Raw genomic sequence first — 17,199 nt, 5'->3', positions numbered from 1 at the left:
TATTATATAATGTCAAATATTCCAGATATTCCTATAGGTATGACAATATCAATACATATATTTATATATATTTTACGTATTTTTTGCATCTTAATTTCCCTTCAAGCCGCTATTTAAAATATATTTGTGGTATATAACAACGAATAAGAGACTTTGGTCATGCTAGGACCGACCGACATGCTGGACCAAATACAAGGCGTTACTAGAAAATGCTTAGCGTTTTTAGGGTTTCATATAGTACACCTCTGTCCTTAATATTAGTCTTATATCCAAATAAACTCTTCCCCATATTATCCTAACAAGAATACAATTTAATCAAAAAAATATTAACGTCCTTTTGTCGTTTCGAAGTTTCTAACGAAGTTAGACTTCACTTGCCGAAGTAAATTTAACTTTGCGCCGTGGACTTAAAGTTGTTTATTGAGTTAGTTGTCTTTTCAAATGCCCTTATCTTAATTTCAAAAGCCCTACAAGTTACAGTGATTACTAATTTTCTAACTTCTAGATAAAGTGATTCATTTGAATGGTTATAAGGGTCCAAGTTTTCGCCCTTTATTAGGTTTCAGAAATGCTGCCTTTTTATGAAATTGTAAGTGCTATATGTGGACTTCCTATACTATAACTATACTTTTATTCTGTGTCTAGATATTTTAGGTAGCTAAATAATCTTTTTTGCTGTGTTAAAAACTTCATATTGATAATAAGGAGGAGAAATTTAAGGAACTTTTAGGTTTTATTCATTGTTTATTAACTAACTTCAAAAATTCTTTTCAACTTATCATGATATATTTATTTTACGTTTCCATCTAGTATTTATTATTTAATATAATATAGGCTACTTTACTGAAGACTTCTACTTTGTATTATTCTCTAATTACTGCAAATACTTTTTCATTATATTATAAACGTCTCTACTCATATGACTACTAGCTATGCAATCACTAAAGTTTCGCCGGGAAACGCCGTTGTTGACGAAATAGACACGAAATATTTATGTTTTAAGTTGGTATTATTGACATTTCATGATTTTATTTGAATATGACACATATCCCCCAAGTAGATAATTCGTTGAATAATGTAGACAAGACAAGACAATGTAGAGGTAACTAGCTCGTGATATAATGATTCCCCTAAGTCACATTTTGTTCGCGGGGTTTCGGAATATAAGGCTTCAGAATATTACTCAGCGTTTTGTGAACAGATTCGAACTTGTGTTACAATAATACCAATATTACAACAAATATTTACGCTTCATTTTTACGATTGGATATTAGCTTATGCGTTATTACAAATATATTGGATACATTGTATACAAATATAACCTTAAAAGTGTTGGTATAAAGAGGTTTTTATTTTACCTAGGAAACATTTTACAAAGTTTTGACGAACAATAGTAGTGTAAAGTTGGAAATTGTTACATTTGTCAAGGATAAAGTATTTATAGAACTAGAGAGTTCTGTATAAGGGTAATTAGATTAGCAAAACAAAACCTAAGCTGGTATAGACAATAACAGAAACGATTTATAAGGTTTTAGATTTTTCAAAAGCTTCGCAATGACTTTGAACTCTAGTTTCATTTGTAAGCCTTTTTCACAGTCCCCTAGTCTATTGTGAAACCATTACGTACACATTCATAAAAAAATCGTTGTAACTTGTAAAGAAACGAAGCGCTTCCGAATGGTCAACGCAAACAAACTTGCAAATTGTTCACTGCTGTGGCTTTGTCTAGTGTTTATGGTCCAAGTTATATGCGCTAGGCGACCGGGATATGATAATTTTCAATATGACGACGACCAATCCCTCTACGAGCGGCTTGATTTATTGGCGTTTCGTAGAGGGTTTGCAATGGAGCGTGTTCAGAGGAGTTCTTCGGATTTATTAGGTATAAATGCAGCTGAGTTTCATTATCGGACGCCGGGGCAGAATACGAAATTCCCGTATCACCACGTCCGTCGTTTCACAAGTGATTTGTAACGCAGTTTTTGCCACGGACCACCACTAAGTGAAACCAGCTGCCCACTGAAAAATTTCCGAACCAATTCAACTTAGGGTCCTACAAGAAAAGAGCGTACCAATACTAAAAAGGCCGGCAACTAGGGCTCTGGAATTGAGAGTGTCCATGTCCGTTTGCCTCTTATTACATTTAAAAAAATTAAGTAACCCAAAATTCCAACATTTGATAATTAAAAAAATATATATTGTACTTACGCTTATGTCTTAACCCATCCCGCAATACCGAATTTACACAGCGCAGTGGCAAGTTGGAAGTTGTTCGTTCTCTGTCACTGTTTGTCTCACCACTCTCTATTCTCGCTCCCTTCCTACGTATTACTAAACGCAAATTTATAGACTCAAACTTATGTTTACTTAATTATTTCGTAAGCCTTAATAATGTAATTGTTCAAGGATTGGTTGATGACCTGATGCTTTATTGGATTGTTATGTGGCAAAACTTCAATGAATCGAAGTCTCGTTACATTATACACTATAATTGTTACGAATATTTTCTCAAACGTGGAAATAATTTGGAAGCTTTTGAGAGTAAAATAAATAAAAGACAGAAGATAAACGAAAAAGTTTAATACGCCTGCTTCCGAGAACAGATATCCTTATCATTTTAATTATATGAGGCATCTTCTTTAATACCAAGTTAAAATTGTGATATTATATCCAGCCGGAAAGTTTCCACGTGTCACTTGGAACATTCCTGGCATCAGCGTTGATCGCTATTAATATCTGGAATTCCAAATGTTTAACGACGGCAGCACTGTCTCTGAGTTACAAAGGCGATTTGGCTAGAGATGTAATGGCAACTTTGAACTACATCTGAAAGAAAAGAGAAACTGGTATCAAAACCCAAATTAAGATTGATACTGACTGATCCTATCCCTGTCTTCCTATATGGAGTATAGAATATCGTGGACTGCAAAGGACACCGATACATCGATCATGATCAAACTCTATATAAACTGATCGTGGTTGGTAATACAGAAGGCAAAAGATCACGTAATCGTTTGCCATCCAGATCAAGTGACTCGTTGTGCTCAAAACTATACACTGTAATAAGAGGCAGAAACCGGTAAAAACAGATAGTCCTGAGCGACGGACCGAAAAGATTTTCTTATTTTCTTTGATAGCAGAACACAATAATGCATGTGCCACTGTTTATATTTAATCTATCACTAAAGCATACATTTTTCGTAGGAATCAATACCGCGAGTTTTAACGTTTTTTATTGCCTCTGTTTTTGATTATTATGTGTCTTATTTCCTGCCTTCCCGGAAAAACGATTTTATAGTTATTGGGAGTCAGCTTTAGAAAGCAAATTGATCTCATATAAATGAAAACATTAACGAGGAAAAATTAATTCTTTTTTTACTCGTCTTAGTATAAATTACAATTAACATTATAATGAAGATGACTAAAATTAACAATTAAAATGGTACAAGGTAGAAAGAATGCTGTCGTTCCATAAGTTAAAACGGAGCATTCTTAATCCATTTAAGGTGTGTCTAAGGTTGTGAGAAACCTTATATAAAGCTTAATTAGTTTGTCTCCTTGTTTATAGTTAGCCTAAGTCAACGCCCGATGAAAATTTAAGACTGTTTTGTTCAGCGGATATATTATATTACGTTGTGGATTGTTATACAATAATTTTGTTACTAATCAACATAGATACAGTTAACACAGATCCAAGCGTTTTATAAAGTATTAAAAATATAATAAGGAAAAAAAGTGTATATTTATTATAAACAATTCATTATTATGTGTAAGATTAGTTCGTAAGTTTTTAAAGGCAGGCTGTCTTGATCGCGTGAGTATTTAGACTACAAGTTTTGACAACAAATATATATATAACATAAATGTTCTTATTATTTTGATATTATGATAATAAATATGACATTTGCATGCCTCTTTTTCTGTGGCTGATTTTGCGTATTTTTGTAATTAATCAATCTAAATGGAATGTCTTTGCAAATAAACGATTATTATTATAACCAGATTTAAGTAAAAAATACCTGTGTCAGAGTTCCCATTTCATCCAAAACAAACTTGATAAATGATAAATTTATATTAGTTTACAACACGCGTGAGTGATGAGTGTAATGCGTAACTACATGTTATGTATCAGAAGCATCTCCAACTCCGCGTAAGGTTTGTTCATTAGCCAGTCTTTTAACCTTTAATTAGATTGTGGACAGTGAGCGGTTAGATATTAAGCAACTGATTTTATTTATTTGTCTATACGTAGTCTGCCTGCATATTGCGTCTTGCGCAGTCAGTCCTCACTGTCTGACCAACGACAACATCTCTATTTTCCACCATCCACCATCTTATATAATCTAAATTAAGATAAAGACTATAAGTAATAGTATCTTAATTTATAGAACCTGATAGAAAAGCACTATTTTTAGCCTCTATTTTTTTTTTGGAATTTTGTTATTGTCCTGAAGGGCCTTGATAGCTCAGCTCGGACAGGCGGCGTGGCCTCTATGCCATGCATACTCCTATATATCACAATAAGTAGCGGTTCAAACTAATAAATACAATTTATAATGTATTTGGTATTATGGATACTGAAACCGGATATCCGGTATGAATAATTTAATTTAAAATTGTGATTAAATATTACAAGTTCATTAAGCACTGGTATATATAACTGGAACAAAACTTGATTTGAAACTTTTAAGAAATTGAAAGAAAACAATTTTTTAACCGTATTAAATCTATTTGTATTATTATAAACTTATAAATATTTTAAATTTAAATTTTTCCGACGTTTCGCGTGCTTTACAGCGTGCGTGGTCACTGTGACTGAAGACAAAAGATGTTGAATGTCAAAAGTACCACAGCTGTAGCTGTAGTCGGTTAAAAAATTGTTTTCTTTCAATGTGTAAAAGCTATGTTAACCAAAGACAATACTTTTTAGAAATTTTTATTTTACGGAGACCAGTAAAATACCACAGATGAACTAAAAATTCTCGGTCGCATTTGTTGGGTGACCAGCTATTCGCATTTTTTACATTGGTAACTTGCTTGCGATTTTATAATTTTCGGCTACATTCAGTTACATTACATCTGATGTAAATGCTCCGTTTTAGGAATTCTGATATAGTAAAAGGGATAGAGATACTGTGAATACAAACCTTACGCAGTGTTGGAGATGCTTCTGAGACATACATGCACCCACACACTTACTCATTCACTAACATTCATTCATGCACACAGGCGTGTTCAAAACGGTTGAAAAACAAAAATAATTTAAAAATGACATAATTAAATTATATATTTGAATGGAATTTACTATTAAGTTAATTATGGAAGAGGTGGGAACATTGGCACAGGTTCACTGTTGGCACTTCTCACTTCACAAAACTGTCAATCTGTGGTCATATATCTAAAGAAACGTCAAACTTGTATATTGTATATATATTTTTACAAGGCATTATTAACTCTGACTTTAATGACGTCATAACAAAAAGCTATTATTTAATTAATGTCTGTTCCTAAATAGCAAATTTTTATTATGTTTCAGTATAGAAGTAATATATATACTCTATTACAGTAGCAGACGTAATGTATAGAAACTTACTTATCTCTTGATCTTTTCTAATAGGTGAAGCGGCAATCAGGTCGAGGTACGCCCGCCTAACGGTTCTGGTACCACCTGAGCCTCCGAAGATCCTGAAGGGACCAGTACTGAATGCTGTGGAAGAGCGTGATGTTGACTTAGAGTGTGTCTCTGTAGGGGGCAAACCTGCTGCTGAGGTATCTTTCCACATTCTTTTTAATATCTGATTAAGATACACAAACTAGAACTATAAATTTCTTAACAATTTATTATATAAACAGTAATATATGTTGCAAAAGTAATGGAATTCAAAGATAACCATCTTCTATGAAAGAATTATGACAGACAAATTGTTGCTGTTGTGGAAAAATTCTAACATAACGTTTTAGACAAATTTATAGTCATAAAGGTTTTATATCCAGTTATTACGATAAAAATTGTGTTTTTATACCGTGAAGCGAATTTTAATGAAACTCTTGTTATTATATTTGTCACGGAAAACAGTAGCCCATAAGTCTCAGTTCAATCAGACCCGTCAGTTCAGACCAAATTGCCGCTATAGCTGCTGTCACAAAACACGTCGGCCAAAAATCCCCATCCACCCGTAACCAATTGTTTATTTATGAAATCAATTTTTATCTGGTTTATTAATATAAAAAGTGTGTGTACTTATGCACACGCGTTAGAAGTATACTTCTTTGGCGTAAGAAGATAAACATCTTTTAAAAATGTTTATCTTTCGCCTTATTCTTCGTTTGTAGAAAAAACGACACTAACAATGGAAAAAGGTATTTAATACATTGAAAGTTGTATTATAACTCATTATCATTATCTTTATTTAAATATTACAAAGAAAATATTTCTACATAATTAAAGAAATGGACATTTTTATTTTAAAATGTTGACTATGCTAACTTCAGGGTGTCGATTTTTTGTGACGGTATGCGGAGTCGGTGTCATCATTCTTCCCTAACGCGCCAAAAGAAATAGAACTACAAAAGAAAAACCAAATCAATGGCGCTACAACCTTTTTAGGTCTCGGCCTCAGATTTCTTTATCTGTTTCATGATCATTTGTTAATCTAATAGGCAAGTAGGTCAGATAGGTCTATGAATAATTCCTAATTAACTTTCAGATAACGTGGGTCGATAGCGAGGGTGGCGTGCTTAACCAGGGAGTGACATACGCTGTGGAAGAGATGTCTGATGGCAGACGGTATACGGCAAGGTAAAATACTTAAGGATTACAAGCAGAGCTCAACTTGCAGTTATTTTTTTAGGCCTTTTTCGTCTCACACTGTCGATTTTAGCTAAGATATGCTTCTCACTGTGTTTTTCTTCTTTAAACCAGTTACACCAGTCTTTTTATAAGTAAAGGGAAATCACCGAAATAATGAGGGACATAATATATATTATATTTCGAAACTCTCGACCTGCGAATAAAAGCACAATTATTTTCCTGTATAACTATTATACTTACATAACTATATTTATCTTAAACTGCTGGCCCGTATTGTATTCAAGAGGCTTTTGTAGTGGGAAATATGGAATTCCTTGGAGGGGGCATAATATATTCCTGTGAATGGGATTTTATCTATAATTTTAACCTATACATTAACTAGGAAATTAAATATTTTTTTAGTATTGTTATATAATTAATTTCACAGATCAATACTACGTTTGCGTCCGCGGAGGCAACATCATAATCAGACATTTATATGTCAAGCACAGAATACAGCAGATCGAGCTTATAAGGCGACTACAATTAAGATAAAGGTAAATCTAAAATTATATTTTTATTTATAAGTCATGATGGCTGATCAGTTTTCGGCTAGACTCGAGAAAAGAAATATTTTAGAATACTAATATTTTATAAGACAGATACAAAGATTTCTTTCATGAAGTATTATTTTTGTTATAGTCTTTGTATAGTATATAATAATTAAATACACACACATTCACATCACATAAAGCAATATTTGAAGATTTTAAAATAGCGAACGACCCTTAACCCACAGGTCGTGGATATAGTATTGAACCCCGGACGTGCATATATGGATTTTCCTTCTATGTGTGCAATAAACACTCATATGGTGAAGGTAGATCGTAAAGAAAAGTTCTTAAACAAAATAAAATGACGTTTGTCAGGCACAGAAGGCTTATTATGTATTTCCTTTAAAAATATGTCATGTAATAAAATGCTGTGATAAGATCTGATCGAACGATTATTTAAAATATTTTCATTCACTTTAATAAACAATAGATACAGCTTAAATAAATTGCATTTTAAAATTATAAGTTTCGTGAATCTTAGATAGCTTAACTTTTAAAATACATAATATTCTGTATATCTTCGGTGCTGACTACGTTAAGCATAACACTTAAATTATGCAAACAAGATGGTCCGCTCAGCAAACTTTTCGCATAAAATCTTAAACGTCTGCTTAATCGCCGCGCCAAATTATGCCATTTTTAGCGAACATCGAAACACGCTTTTTAGGATAAGCGGTTCGAATAATTTATTGTTTCAAACAATTATAATTTTTAATACATAATTAAAAAATTGAATCAAGGACATTGTCCTCTTGTGCCTTGGTTTTGTCTTGTCAATGTTTTTTATTAATTAAAATTTTGTCACTATTTGCACTTACGAAAAATTAGACGTACACTAATTAAAACAGAAGCCACTGTGTGCAATTGGCCGTGTCGAGAACTCCATATTTTCTAGGCAATGTTTTGAGAGACTCTTTAAGTAACAGTGATGGAAGTAGAAAATATTAAAAATAATAAAACCAGTGGCGCTACCTTTCAGGTCTGGGCTTATCTGTTACATGATCATTTCATTTTTTAATAGGCAAGTAGGTCCCTGCTGTGCTTGCCACACGTCTTCGGCTTTTTGTGTCTAAGGTCTGCCTGTTTCCTCACGATGTTTTTCAAAATCGAACGAGCGATATTTAATGCGCACATATACAGAAGATTCAATGGTGCACAGCTGGGAATCGAACCTACGACCTCAAGAATGAGAGTCGCCAAAGTCACTAGGCGTAAACAAAAACTACAGAAATATATACTTAATTGGCCGTCATTAAAAAATCTTCCCGTTTTGCGCCGAAAGAAATATTGCATAATATGTTCATAATACGATAGTCAAATAACCCTTGAACACTTACTTCGTAAGTTATAGGTACGAAAACGCAATAAAAATGACAATCGAACGATTATTCGATTCAACAATCGAATCGGTAACTCGATTATAAAATCCATTCGCTCGTAAAAACATAGCTATACCTAATGGATTGGGAGGAAAAGTTGTAAGTAAAGTTCTTAAAGATTTATACTTTGATTGAGTTTGGTGGTAAAGTCGAAGGGGAATTTTACAGTTAATCTCTGTCGATTTGAATACTGCATTGTAATTAATCGTTTCGATATCGAACCAAATCGATTAAGTGAGTCATTGTCGCGGTTTCTTCGCAAAAACGAATTTTTTAAATTTAATTCATTTTGTGGGATTCGTGTTCGTATAATATGGCTATAGTGAGCTCATATTTACACATTGAGATGAAGTGTTAGCACTTGAGTGTCTCTATCATTCCTGAGGTCTTACAGTTTTACTACACGCACCATGTCTCTGTGCGCATTTAACACTCATACGGTGAAGGATTAAATCGTAGAAAAAGTCGATTGTGTATACACAGAAGGCTACTTGCATTAAATCACGAAACAGACATAGAAATATGAGGCAAATATCAAGGGTTGTAGCGGCACTGGTTTTTTGTCTTTTGTCCACTTATACTCAATAAATTACTAGGTCAATGTATATTAAAGACACGGATATGAACTATTGCTTGCCAGGAGTACGATCCGTAAACGACCCAGAAATTTGTTTGCCCGTGCCTCATTTTCGGTTTACATACTACGGCATTATTTAGTCATCTTCTTATTCAATTAAGAATGTATTCAATATTTAAAATAAAAATTTTGTTTTGTATACTACTAATTAATTAATTAAGTTTAATACATCTATGAATATTTTACGCAATTATTCATACGTTAACGTTATGAGCGCAGAGGTCTCAAATTTATAAATTCGACTTAGGGTTCTTTAAGAAAAGAGCGTGCCAATTTTTAAAAGGCCGGCAACGCACTTGCGAGAATTTTGTCAATTTGAGTGTCCATGCGCTGCGGTATCACTGAGAACCAAGTGAGCCTCCTACCCGTTCGGCCCATGTAATATAGAAAAAATGGTAGTCTCGAAAATTTGGCTTACCTATTAGAGCCGGACCTAAAAATTCCAAAGTCAAATGTTTTTATATTTTTTGTGTGTACTTGGCAGACGCATCTATATTTTGTTATTTATTATTTAAAAAAAACATAACGATCAGGCTTCTATGCCTTGCAGTATGAAGTCGTCGACATACAGGCACTATGTGAACATAAAATTGAAATATCAATATCACGTAGCTGTTCGTAAGTCAACACATTACAGCCTTAATTTACCCTAATTGACACCACAGACAATTTAAATTGTCAATCTGAAACCACAGATTATTGACGTGTCGATAACCTAATCTGTGACCACAACAGATATCACATACTTGTTATTCCATACAAAACTCGCGATTTTATATTATTCCAACACGTTTCATTAAGGCGTAATAATCTGTCACAAAGTATGTTCTGTCCGAGCCTTCTGGCGTATCGTCACGAAATTAGAACACTACAACGCTCTTATTTTCACTTTAGCAGACAAGGGACCAGATTAGCCTGACCTCCCCCATCAGCAAAAGTCCCAAGCCTCCCCTATAATTACTGTAAGCAGCCAGGTCAGCGTACGTTGGATGGTTACGGGAATTTTCCGAGGGAAAAAAATTGTGGTCGGGATTTTTTACCGTCTGTTTCTTTATTACGTTTCTTTTATTCGTTTATTGGTTAAGCTTAATTTATGTGTGCAAAATCGGCTCTCTATTTATTGATTGTCTTTGAATTGGACGGAATTTACGACGTTTTTATTGGAATGAGGTTGCTCTTTTAGGGATGTCGTTGAAGAGCATAAAATCTTGATAAATAATCAAGTCACAAGTCTAAGTAAAGATCAATTTTCTTTTTTAGTTACTGGTTATTTGCTGTAGTTTCGCTCGCAGTACATACTGCATGCAAAATCTTTTGTTGGTTATATAATATAGTTCCCTTTGAGAGCGATACAACAATTATAGCGGTCATATAATTTTTCGATGCCATTTTTATAGCACGAAAGTTGTAAAATTTAAACACGTGTCTTTTCAAGGCTAGGGCTAATTTAATACAAGTAGCGTCATCTACGAACTTTTCAGCTGTTTTAATATAGACTACGGAATATTCTTTCTTTCAGAAGCAAAATATTTATTTTGGTTTGTTCGGAAATCTAACTAAAAGCACAAAATTGCAACAAAATGAAAGAAAAGTATCCTTTACTCATGCTATGCAGAACTTTACTTGTGAACTTGTCTTGGGGTTTTACTATCAGACTTTATGTTGGGTAGAGGTCATAAAATCAAGTATTCATCTACTCTTTACAATAAAATCTATTTAGTCTTCACTAATGTAATGGAACTGGCCGATATCTCTTTATATCAAAAACGTGTGTGTACTTATGTATACGCTTTATTAGATATAATTCTTGCAGTAACAAGATAAAAACCTTTTCAAAAATTTTATTCTACGTTTATATAAAAATCGATTATCTATTCTATGCACTCTATGCCAAATTGTAAGTTTAATATTTGAATGTCTTTGCTATGAATGTCGATAATATATTCTTTCAAAATAAATAAAATAAATAAATGAAGCATTTCTCACTGGTGTATAATCATAGATTTACACCTAAAATCCCATCGTTGTGTTAGTGCTAAAATCGCAGAATTCAATTTTAATACATATAACTAACAATCACTCACTAATTGTATTTTTTTTTGCATCGCAATTCATGAATCTGTGTGTTGGTCTTTTTAATTTAATTTATTAATTTTTATTTGTATTATTTTAGATTAAGGTTGCTTTATAAGATTTGGTTATGTGCTGCTCTTTAGCCATCATATTTATTTATTTAGGGTTGCCTGGAAGAGCTCACTTATTAGCGATAAGTTCGCCCTTTGACTTTACTATAAATGTACTAAAGTGTAAACAAATAAATAAAACTTAAAAACGAAACTAACTTTAGTGTCTTAGTTCTGCCCTAATATTCAAGAAATGATAAAAATATGATTACCCTCTTTAAACTATTGCACCATAAATACATCTGTCAAATTGTATTTATCTTGAAATGAGATAGATACTTTAGTTATAACCATGCTATAACACTACAAAACTACCACTGAGTGTTTAGAACTTGCATTAGAAACATTACTTTGAAATTAGAATATTGAAAACCGCTTTTACAAGGCCCCATCCCAATATACTTCACAAATATATAGTAATTCAAGTTCTCAATAAAACGAACTCATTTGTACAAACTACATTGTCGTAACAATTTTATCGGCCACTAAACTAGGGTTCACTAATTCGACTTTTCGTGTGCAAACCGCGTAATACCATCCTTGATGATTAATGAAAAAGGTTTGTCGGTTTTGTCTTGATTGCTTTTTACAAGAAGACCTTTCGGTAAAATGAATGACAGGTTTACGTCACGAACATAAGGCCTTTAAATTTACCGCAACTTGCCGCGCTACTTTGTAAATCTATGTAAATAAACAACGCGCGGTTGCAGCGCCACACCCGTGCTGCGGCCACGCATCAGTTCATCGATCGACTAGTGCTATGGACACGTATTTTTTAATACAATAGACTTGTAACATGAACATGAAAATCAGGTTGAAAAATTTATCGATGTGGTTGGGAGTCGTCCAGCAATATGGGATTCATGGTCTGACAAATACATCAATAAAATCGGAAAGAAAAAGGCATGGGAATAAATGAGCAATACATTTATTGAAAATTTCACAAACAAAACTGCAAGTAAAAAAAACTATATTTTTAACACAATTATGTTATTACTTGCCGTGACAATTCTCATTCGGGGCTAACAAAATGAATCCTTTTTCGGTTTAATAGTAACACTAAGAACAGTGTTTCTTCGTCAGAGTCCATCGTGAGAATATGTAGTACACTACAATTGTCAAACTTGCAGACTTGCGACAGCAGTGCGGCTGCAGCGCTGCCGCCGCGTGGCACGTTGCGGCAAACGTCAAAGGCGCCCTAAATGTATACAAACTTGACTGTACGTAATGTGCAAGACGCAAATTATAATAAAAATATTAATAACTGACGTGAGACTGATCTTGAATTATAGTGATTCATTGGCACTTTTTACTTTTAATGTTTCATGTATCCTTTTTTTATAGTTAAAGTTTGTTTATTATTTTTGTTCATATTGTGTGTAACGAAGTGTTAATAATGAAATAACTGTCCTCTCCTCTGTATCTACTTATATTTTAAGAAATTTTGTATTGTTTCTAAGATAAGTAAGTTAAAAATCTGTCATCTATCTATCTAATTTATGCTTAATAATATATTATTGTATTTAAATGTTATTACGTTACCTCTCTCTTAGTACGGAGACCTAAAAGACAGCGTTTATAAGCGTTAGAGTTTGCACACAATAAGTTAGTTGTAATGTAATAGCCGGATGGGATGTTGTGTGTCGATCCTTTGTGAGATGGGACGAGCTTTGGTATGGGATGCTGTGTGGACGCGTTAGCCATGTCTGTCCAAAGGAAATGCAGACTCTTGGGCCGTGGGGTAATTAAAGATTTCAGTTGGCGTCTGGTAGATAGTAACGGTGACCTCAGAGCTGCTTTCCTTGCTTAACTAATAAGTATGGCAATACAGCGAGAAAATTCTGTCAGCGTTAAAGGTCTAATATTCTTTTTAATTATTTTTATTATTACTATGTATATTTGATTGTAATAATAAATAGTAAACACTATAACTTCATTTGCATAGCAAACCGTAAGAATTATTGATTTTATTAACTCCTTTATAAAGCGCTACTTTCCCCCAATACGATAGGGAAAAACTTGAATTTTAAAGGGGTACACGCCCCTACCCTGAAGCGTTAATCATTAAAATGGATATCACAAGTCTAGACGAAGCCATACATAGATTAGCTTAAAGTGTAAAAGTGTTTTATACATTGTACTATTGAAAGCTTAAGTGTCGATTAAGTTCTTTTTATTTTACCTTTGTAGCGATTCATTATTGGAATCACTCAGCTGTCGAATTTATATTTTTCATGTTTTTCAGGTAATTTTTTTGACAAAGAATAGCTACAGAAAGGCGTAGTGGGATTACTCAATTATGCAGCTATATGTTTATTTTGATGCAATTATTTTTCAATTCCTGTTGAGTGTGTAATATATATAGCAATATAAGCCTATAAGTTAGTTATTTTTTTACTTAATTTAAATTTCGTGTACCCTCTAGATACACTAGACATTCAATCTACCATTTGTCTTTCTTTTCAGAAGAATACGTTTTGGCCAAAACTCGATATCCGGATTGAGCATTCTGATAAACGAGCCAGTTCCGGATATCCATAGTTGCTTCCCCTTGTTGTTGTTCTTGCTTGATTTAAAATATTTTTTATTATTATTTATGAATCGATGTTTTTTTTTTCTCTTTGTATTTGTTATATAACCTATGCTGCCTGGCTATAAACGCTTGTCACATTAAATCTTGTATTACATATCTTAAGTACCAATGCCGAGCGTTGGCAACCTTTGTAAATAAATACACTACACTCTTAACACCTGGAGTAAAAGTCGTTTATTGCAAGTATGACAACCTTTTTTGCGGCCATGGACTATAGAAAATATAAAACTTTAATGTTAAATGAATACTAAAAAACCAGATGATAAGTAACAAAAATATACTTATTTACATCTGGAACCTTAACATACCCAATAATTAAATTCTAGCCAAACAATACAATTATTAAATTTAAACTAAAAAGATTCCTTTTTTAGCCAGTACTTTAAAAAATATATTTCACACTTCATTACATAATAATACAAACAATCCAGAAATGATTAGAAGTGCAAAGGTCAAAGACTTAGAGGAGGTCGTCTTTCCTTCATTAGGGCTTACAGAAATATATTGGTTCTTGGAAACGAATTTGTGGAAGACGTAATTGCGCTATCAATAACTAGTAGCGAAAGCGTAGCGTAGTGGCTTAAGCGGACGAATCTCAACCCTTAAGTAGTGCGTACATTTTTTGGTTAAATTAAAAAAAAATGATACAGAGGTGTTGATTAAGAACCGCGAATCGACTAACTATCGACTAGCAATGTGGTTTACATATTAAAGGTACAGTTCGAACAACGCCACCAAAAGATATTTCTGTCATGTCTATATGTGCCCAATTAAGACTTATTATCATAGACAATATTTGTCTTCGTGAAACTGACAGGCGCGCAACGCAAACACATATTTTAACTCTATATAAAATGAGAAGGATTAAAGTATTAATATAAAAAAGACCACTATGAAAGTGGTAGTAAAGACTCTCAGTTTGTACAAGCTCGACTTTTGACAAAATGTGTTATGTGAACTATATTTTTATATTATACAGAATGTGCTTCTGGTGCATGGTGGAATGCTTATTGCTGACATTGTTTAAATATCTCTTATTAAATCCGTTAATATCTATATTCTATCTCTCTTATCTTTATTGCCAAGATATTATAGTGTTTATTAAGCTCATCATATACAGCATATTATAACAAATAAATTGTTTTTATAACTCCGTATTAAAATTAAACTTGGTGATTAGAGTGGCCGAGAGTTTATTGCCAGTTCCGCTCGTTCATTCTACGCTCTTGATTTGAGAACTGGTAATGTGAATTTAGAAGCATTCAACTTTCATTTTATTACCTTACATGTATATGTTGTATAACCTGCCGACAACTACCAACCTGTGATATTTTGATTTGTTTTGATCTACTGCAAATAAACACGGTAGGATCATGAGTCCACGTCTTTAAATTAAGCGAATGGTAATATAATGTATATATGTTTACAATTTGTAAGATAGAAATATTGATTGATTGGACCATAACCTGTCTTATTGTTCGAGAAAAGAGCGTACCATGAAAGATCGGCAACATACTCGCTGGCTTGCAGGTATCCATACACGGCGGTTATCATTTTATTCAAAGTGACCCTGCTTGTTTGCGTCCTTTCCATAAAAAAATACTGTGACGTTGACTTTTCGCGTGTCTACAACAGACTGGTTGCTTTCATTCGTAAATCTTTTAATAATTTCACGATTGATTTATTATTCTTAGTATTTATTTCTTATTAATTATTCATGACATGAACAAAATATTGTAACTAGTAATACATTAGGCAAACATTTAAACTAATTATATTATAATGTAAATGTATTGTACTAGTAAAAACAGTAGACAAGAAACAGATGACTTATTAGATTAGATTTATAAAAATTAGGATTATAGACTACGAGATGTGATGTTTTTTAAAAATGTTATGATTTTTATGATGCGCAAACTGAATATATTTAGAGTCATGAATTTCCATAGACGTGTTAAATACGTACATTTTATTTCAGTCTAGTTTAAATCAAATTAAATAGTTAAGGTTGTTAAATCTACGTTTCCGAGCGGAATGTTCGGAAAGTTTTAACTGAATTTACGTACTTTAAATGCTTAGGTTTTCCCTAGTACAGTGTTATGTAAAAAACTTTAAGTTTTGATGGATATGTGAACGATAATGTACATAAATACATTCCCGCTAGTAATGGATTAATACAACTGTATCTGTAAAACATACAAAATCCGGTATGTTCGTTGCAAATTTTGAGCTGTCAGATTGGTACCTAATATTATTTCATTTATAGTAAAGAATGTTACTACGCCATTTTAACCAAGAACTTGTAGCAACACCTACAATGTGTGGCTTCAATCACTGTGATGACGTCATAGCCGGAAAGGAACTTACGGAGTCTGACCGCTAAAAAAATAACTTCTCGATTCCTATTCCTATTCCTCCTTCCTAGTATTCCTCCTTAAGGTCTGACGAAACGCAGCACCTTCCTTCTTCCACATACTCATCTATCTTTTTTTATTACAGCTTAAATACAATTTGACAGAATTCTTCAAAAAAGTTCAAGTAGACTGAATGCATTTAGTAGTATTTGATAGTACATTAATAATACGAGAATCGCCGTACTACCGAAAGACCATTTTTCTTAATTATAATAAAAAATCATCTGCAACCTACCTATAACGATAGGTCTGAAACTTAGATTTCTGAGTGCACAGCCGGGGCTCTAACCTACGACCTCAGGGATGAGAGTCGCACGCTGAAGCCACTAGGCCAACACTGGCCACTTTTAATAATAATACGGCTATATGAAACACAGTGACTGCAAAATAAAACCTTTCTGAAGATGGGTAACGTAATATACCTATAAATGAATTTTAATTAGATTTATATACTTTAATAGTTGCGGGTTGACACATTTCCATGTCTAAGACGATAATTACTAATAATAATTATTTATTTGCAAGAATATGGTGCAAAAATGTTATGGTGGTACATCTAAAGTTCGCATATACTGCCACACAAAATGCC

General features: G+C 33.0%; 1 protein-coding gene across 1 annotated transcript in view; it reads left to right on the top strand.

The window, feature by feature from the left end:
- Window positions 1-17,199, top strand: part of LOC123720245 (irregular chiasm C-roughest protein-like) — a 66,308-nt gene that overhangs the window by 30,358 nt on the left and 18,751 nt on the right. The window contains exons 5-7 of the mRNA XM_045676784.1: window positions 5,618-5,769; window positions 6,708-6,799; window positions 7,239-7,347. Of these exons, the coding sequence (XP_045532740.1) occupies window positions 5,618-5,769; window positions 6,708-6,799; window positions 7,239-7,347 (353 nt within the window). The remainder of the gene's footprint in view (window positions 1-5,617; window positions 5,770-6,707; window positions 6,800-7,238; window positions 7,348-17,199) is intronic.

The sequence above is a fragment of the Pieris brassicae genome, chromosome 2 (genome assembly GCF_905147105.1).
Source record: "Pieris brassicae chromosome 2, ilPieBrab1.1, whole genome shotgun sequence".
Classification (NCBI taxonomy): Eukaryota; Metazoa; Arthropoda; class Insecta; order Lepidoptera; family Pieridae; genus Pieris; species Pieris brassicae.
The sequence above is the reverse complement of the archived record's forward strand: the minus strand, read 5'-3'. Positions and strand labels throughout refer to the sequence as shown.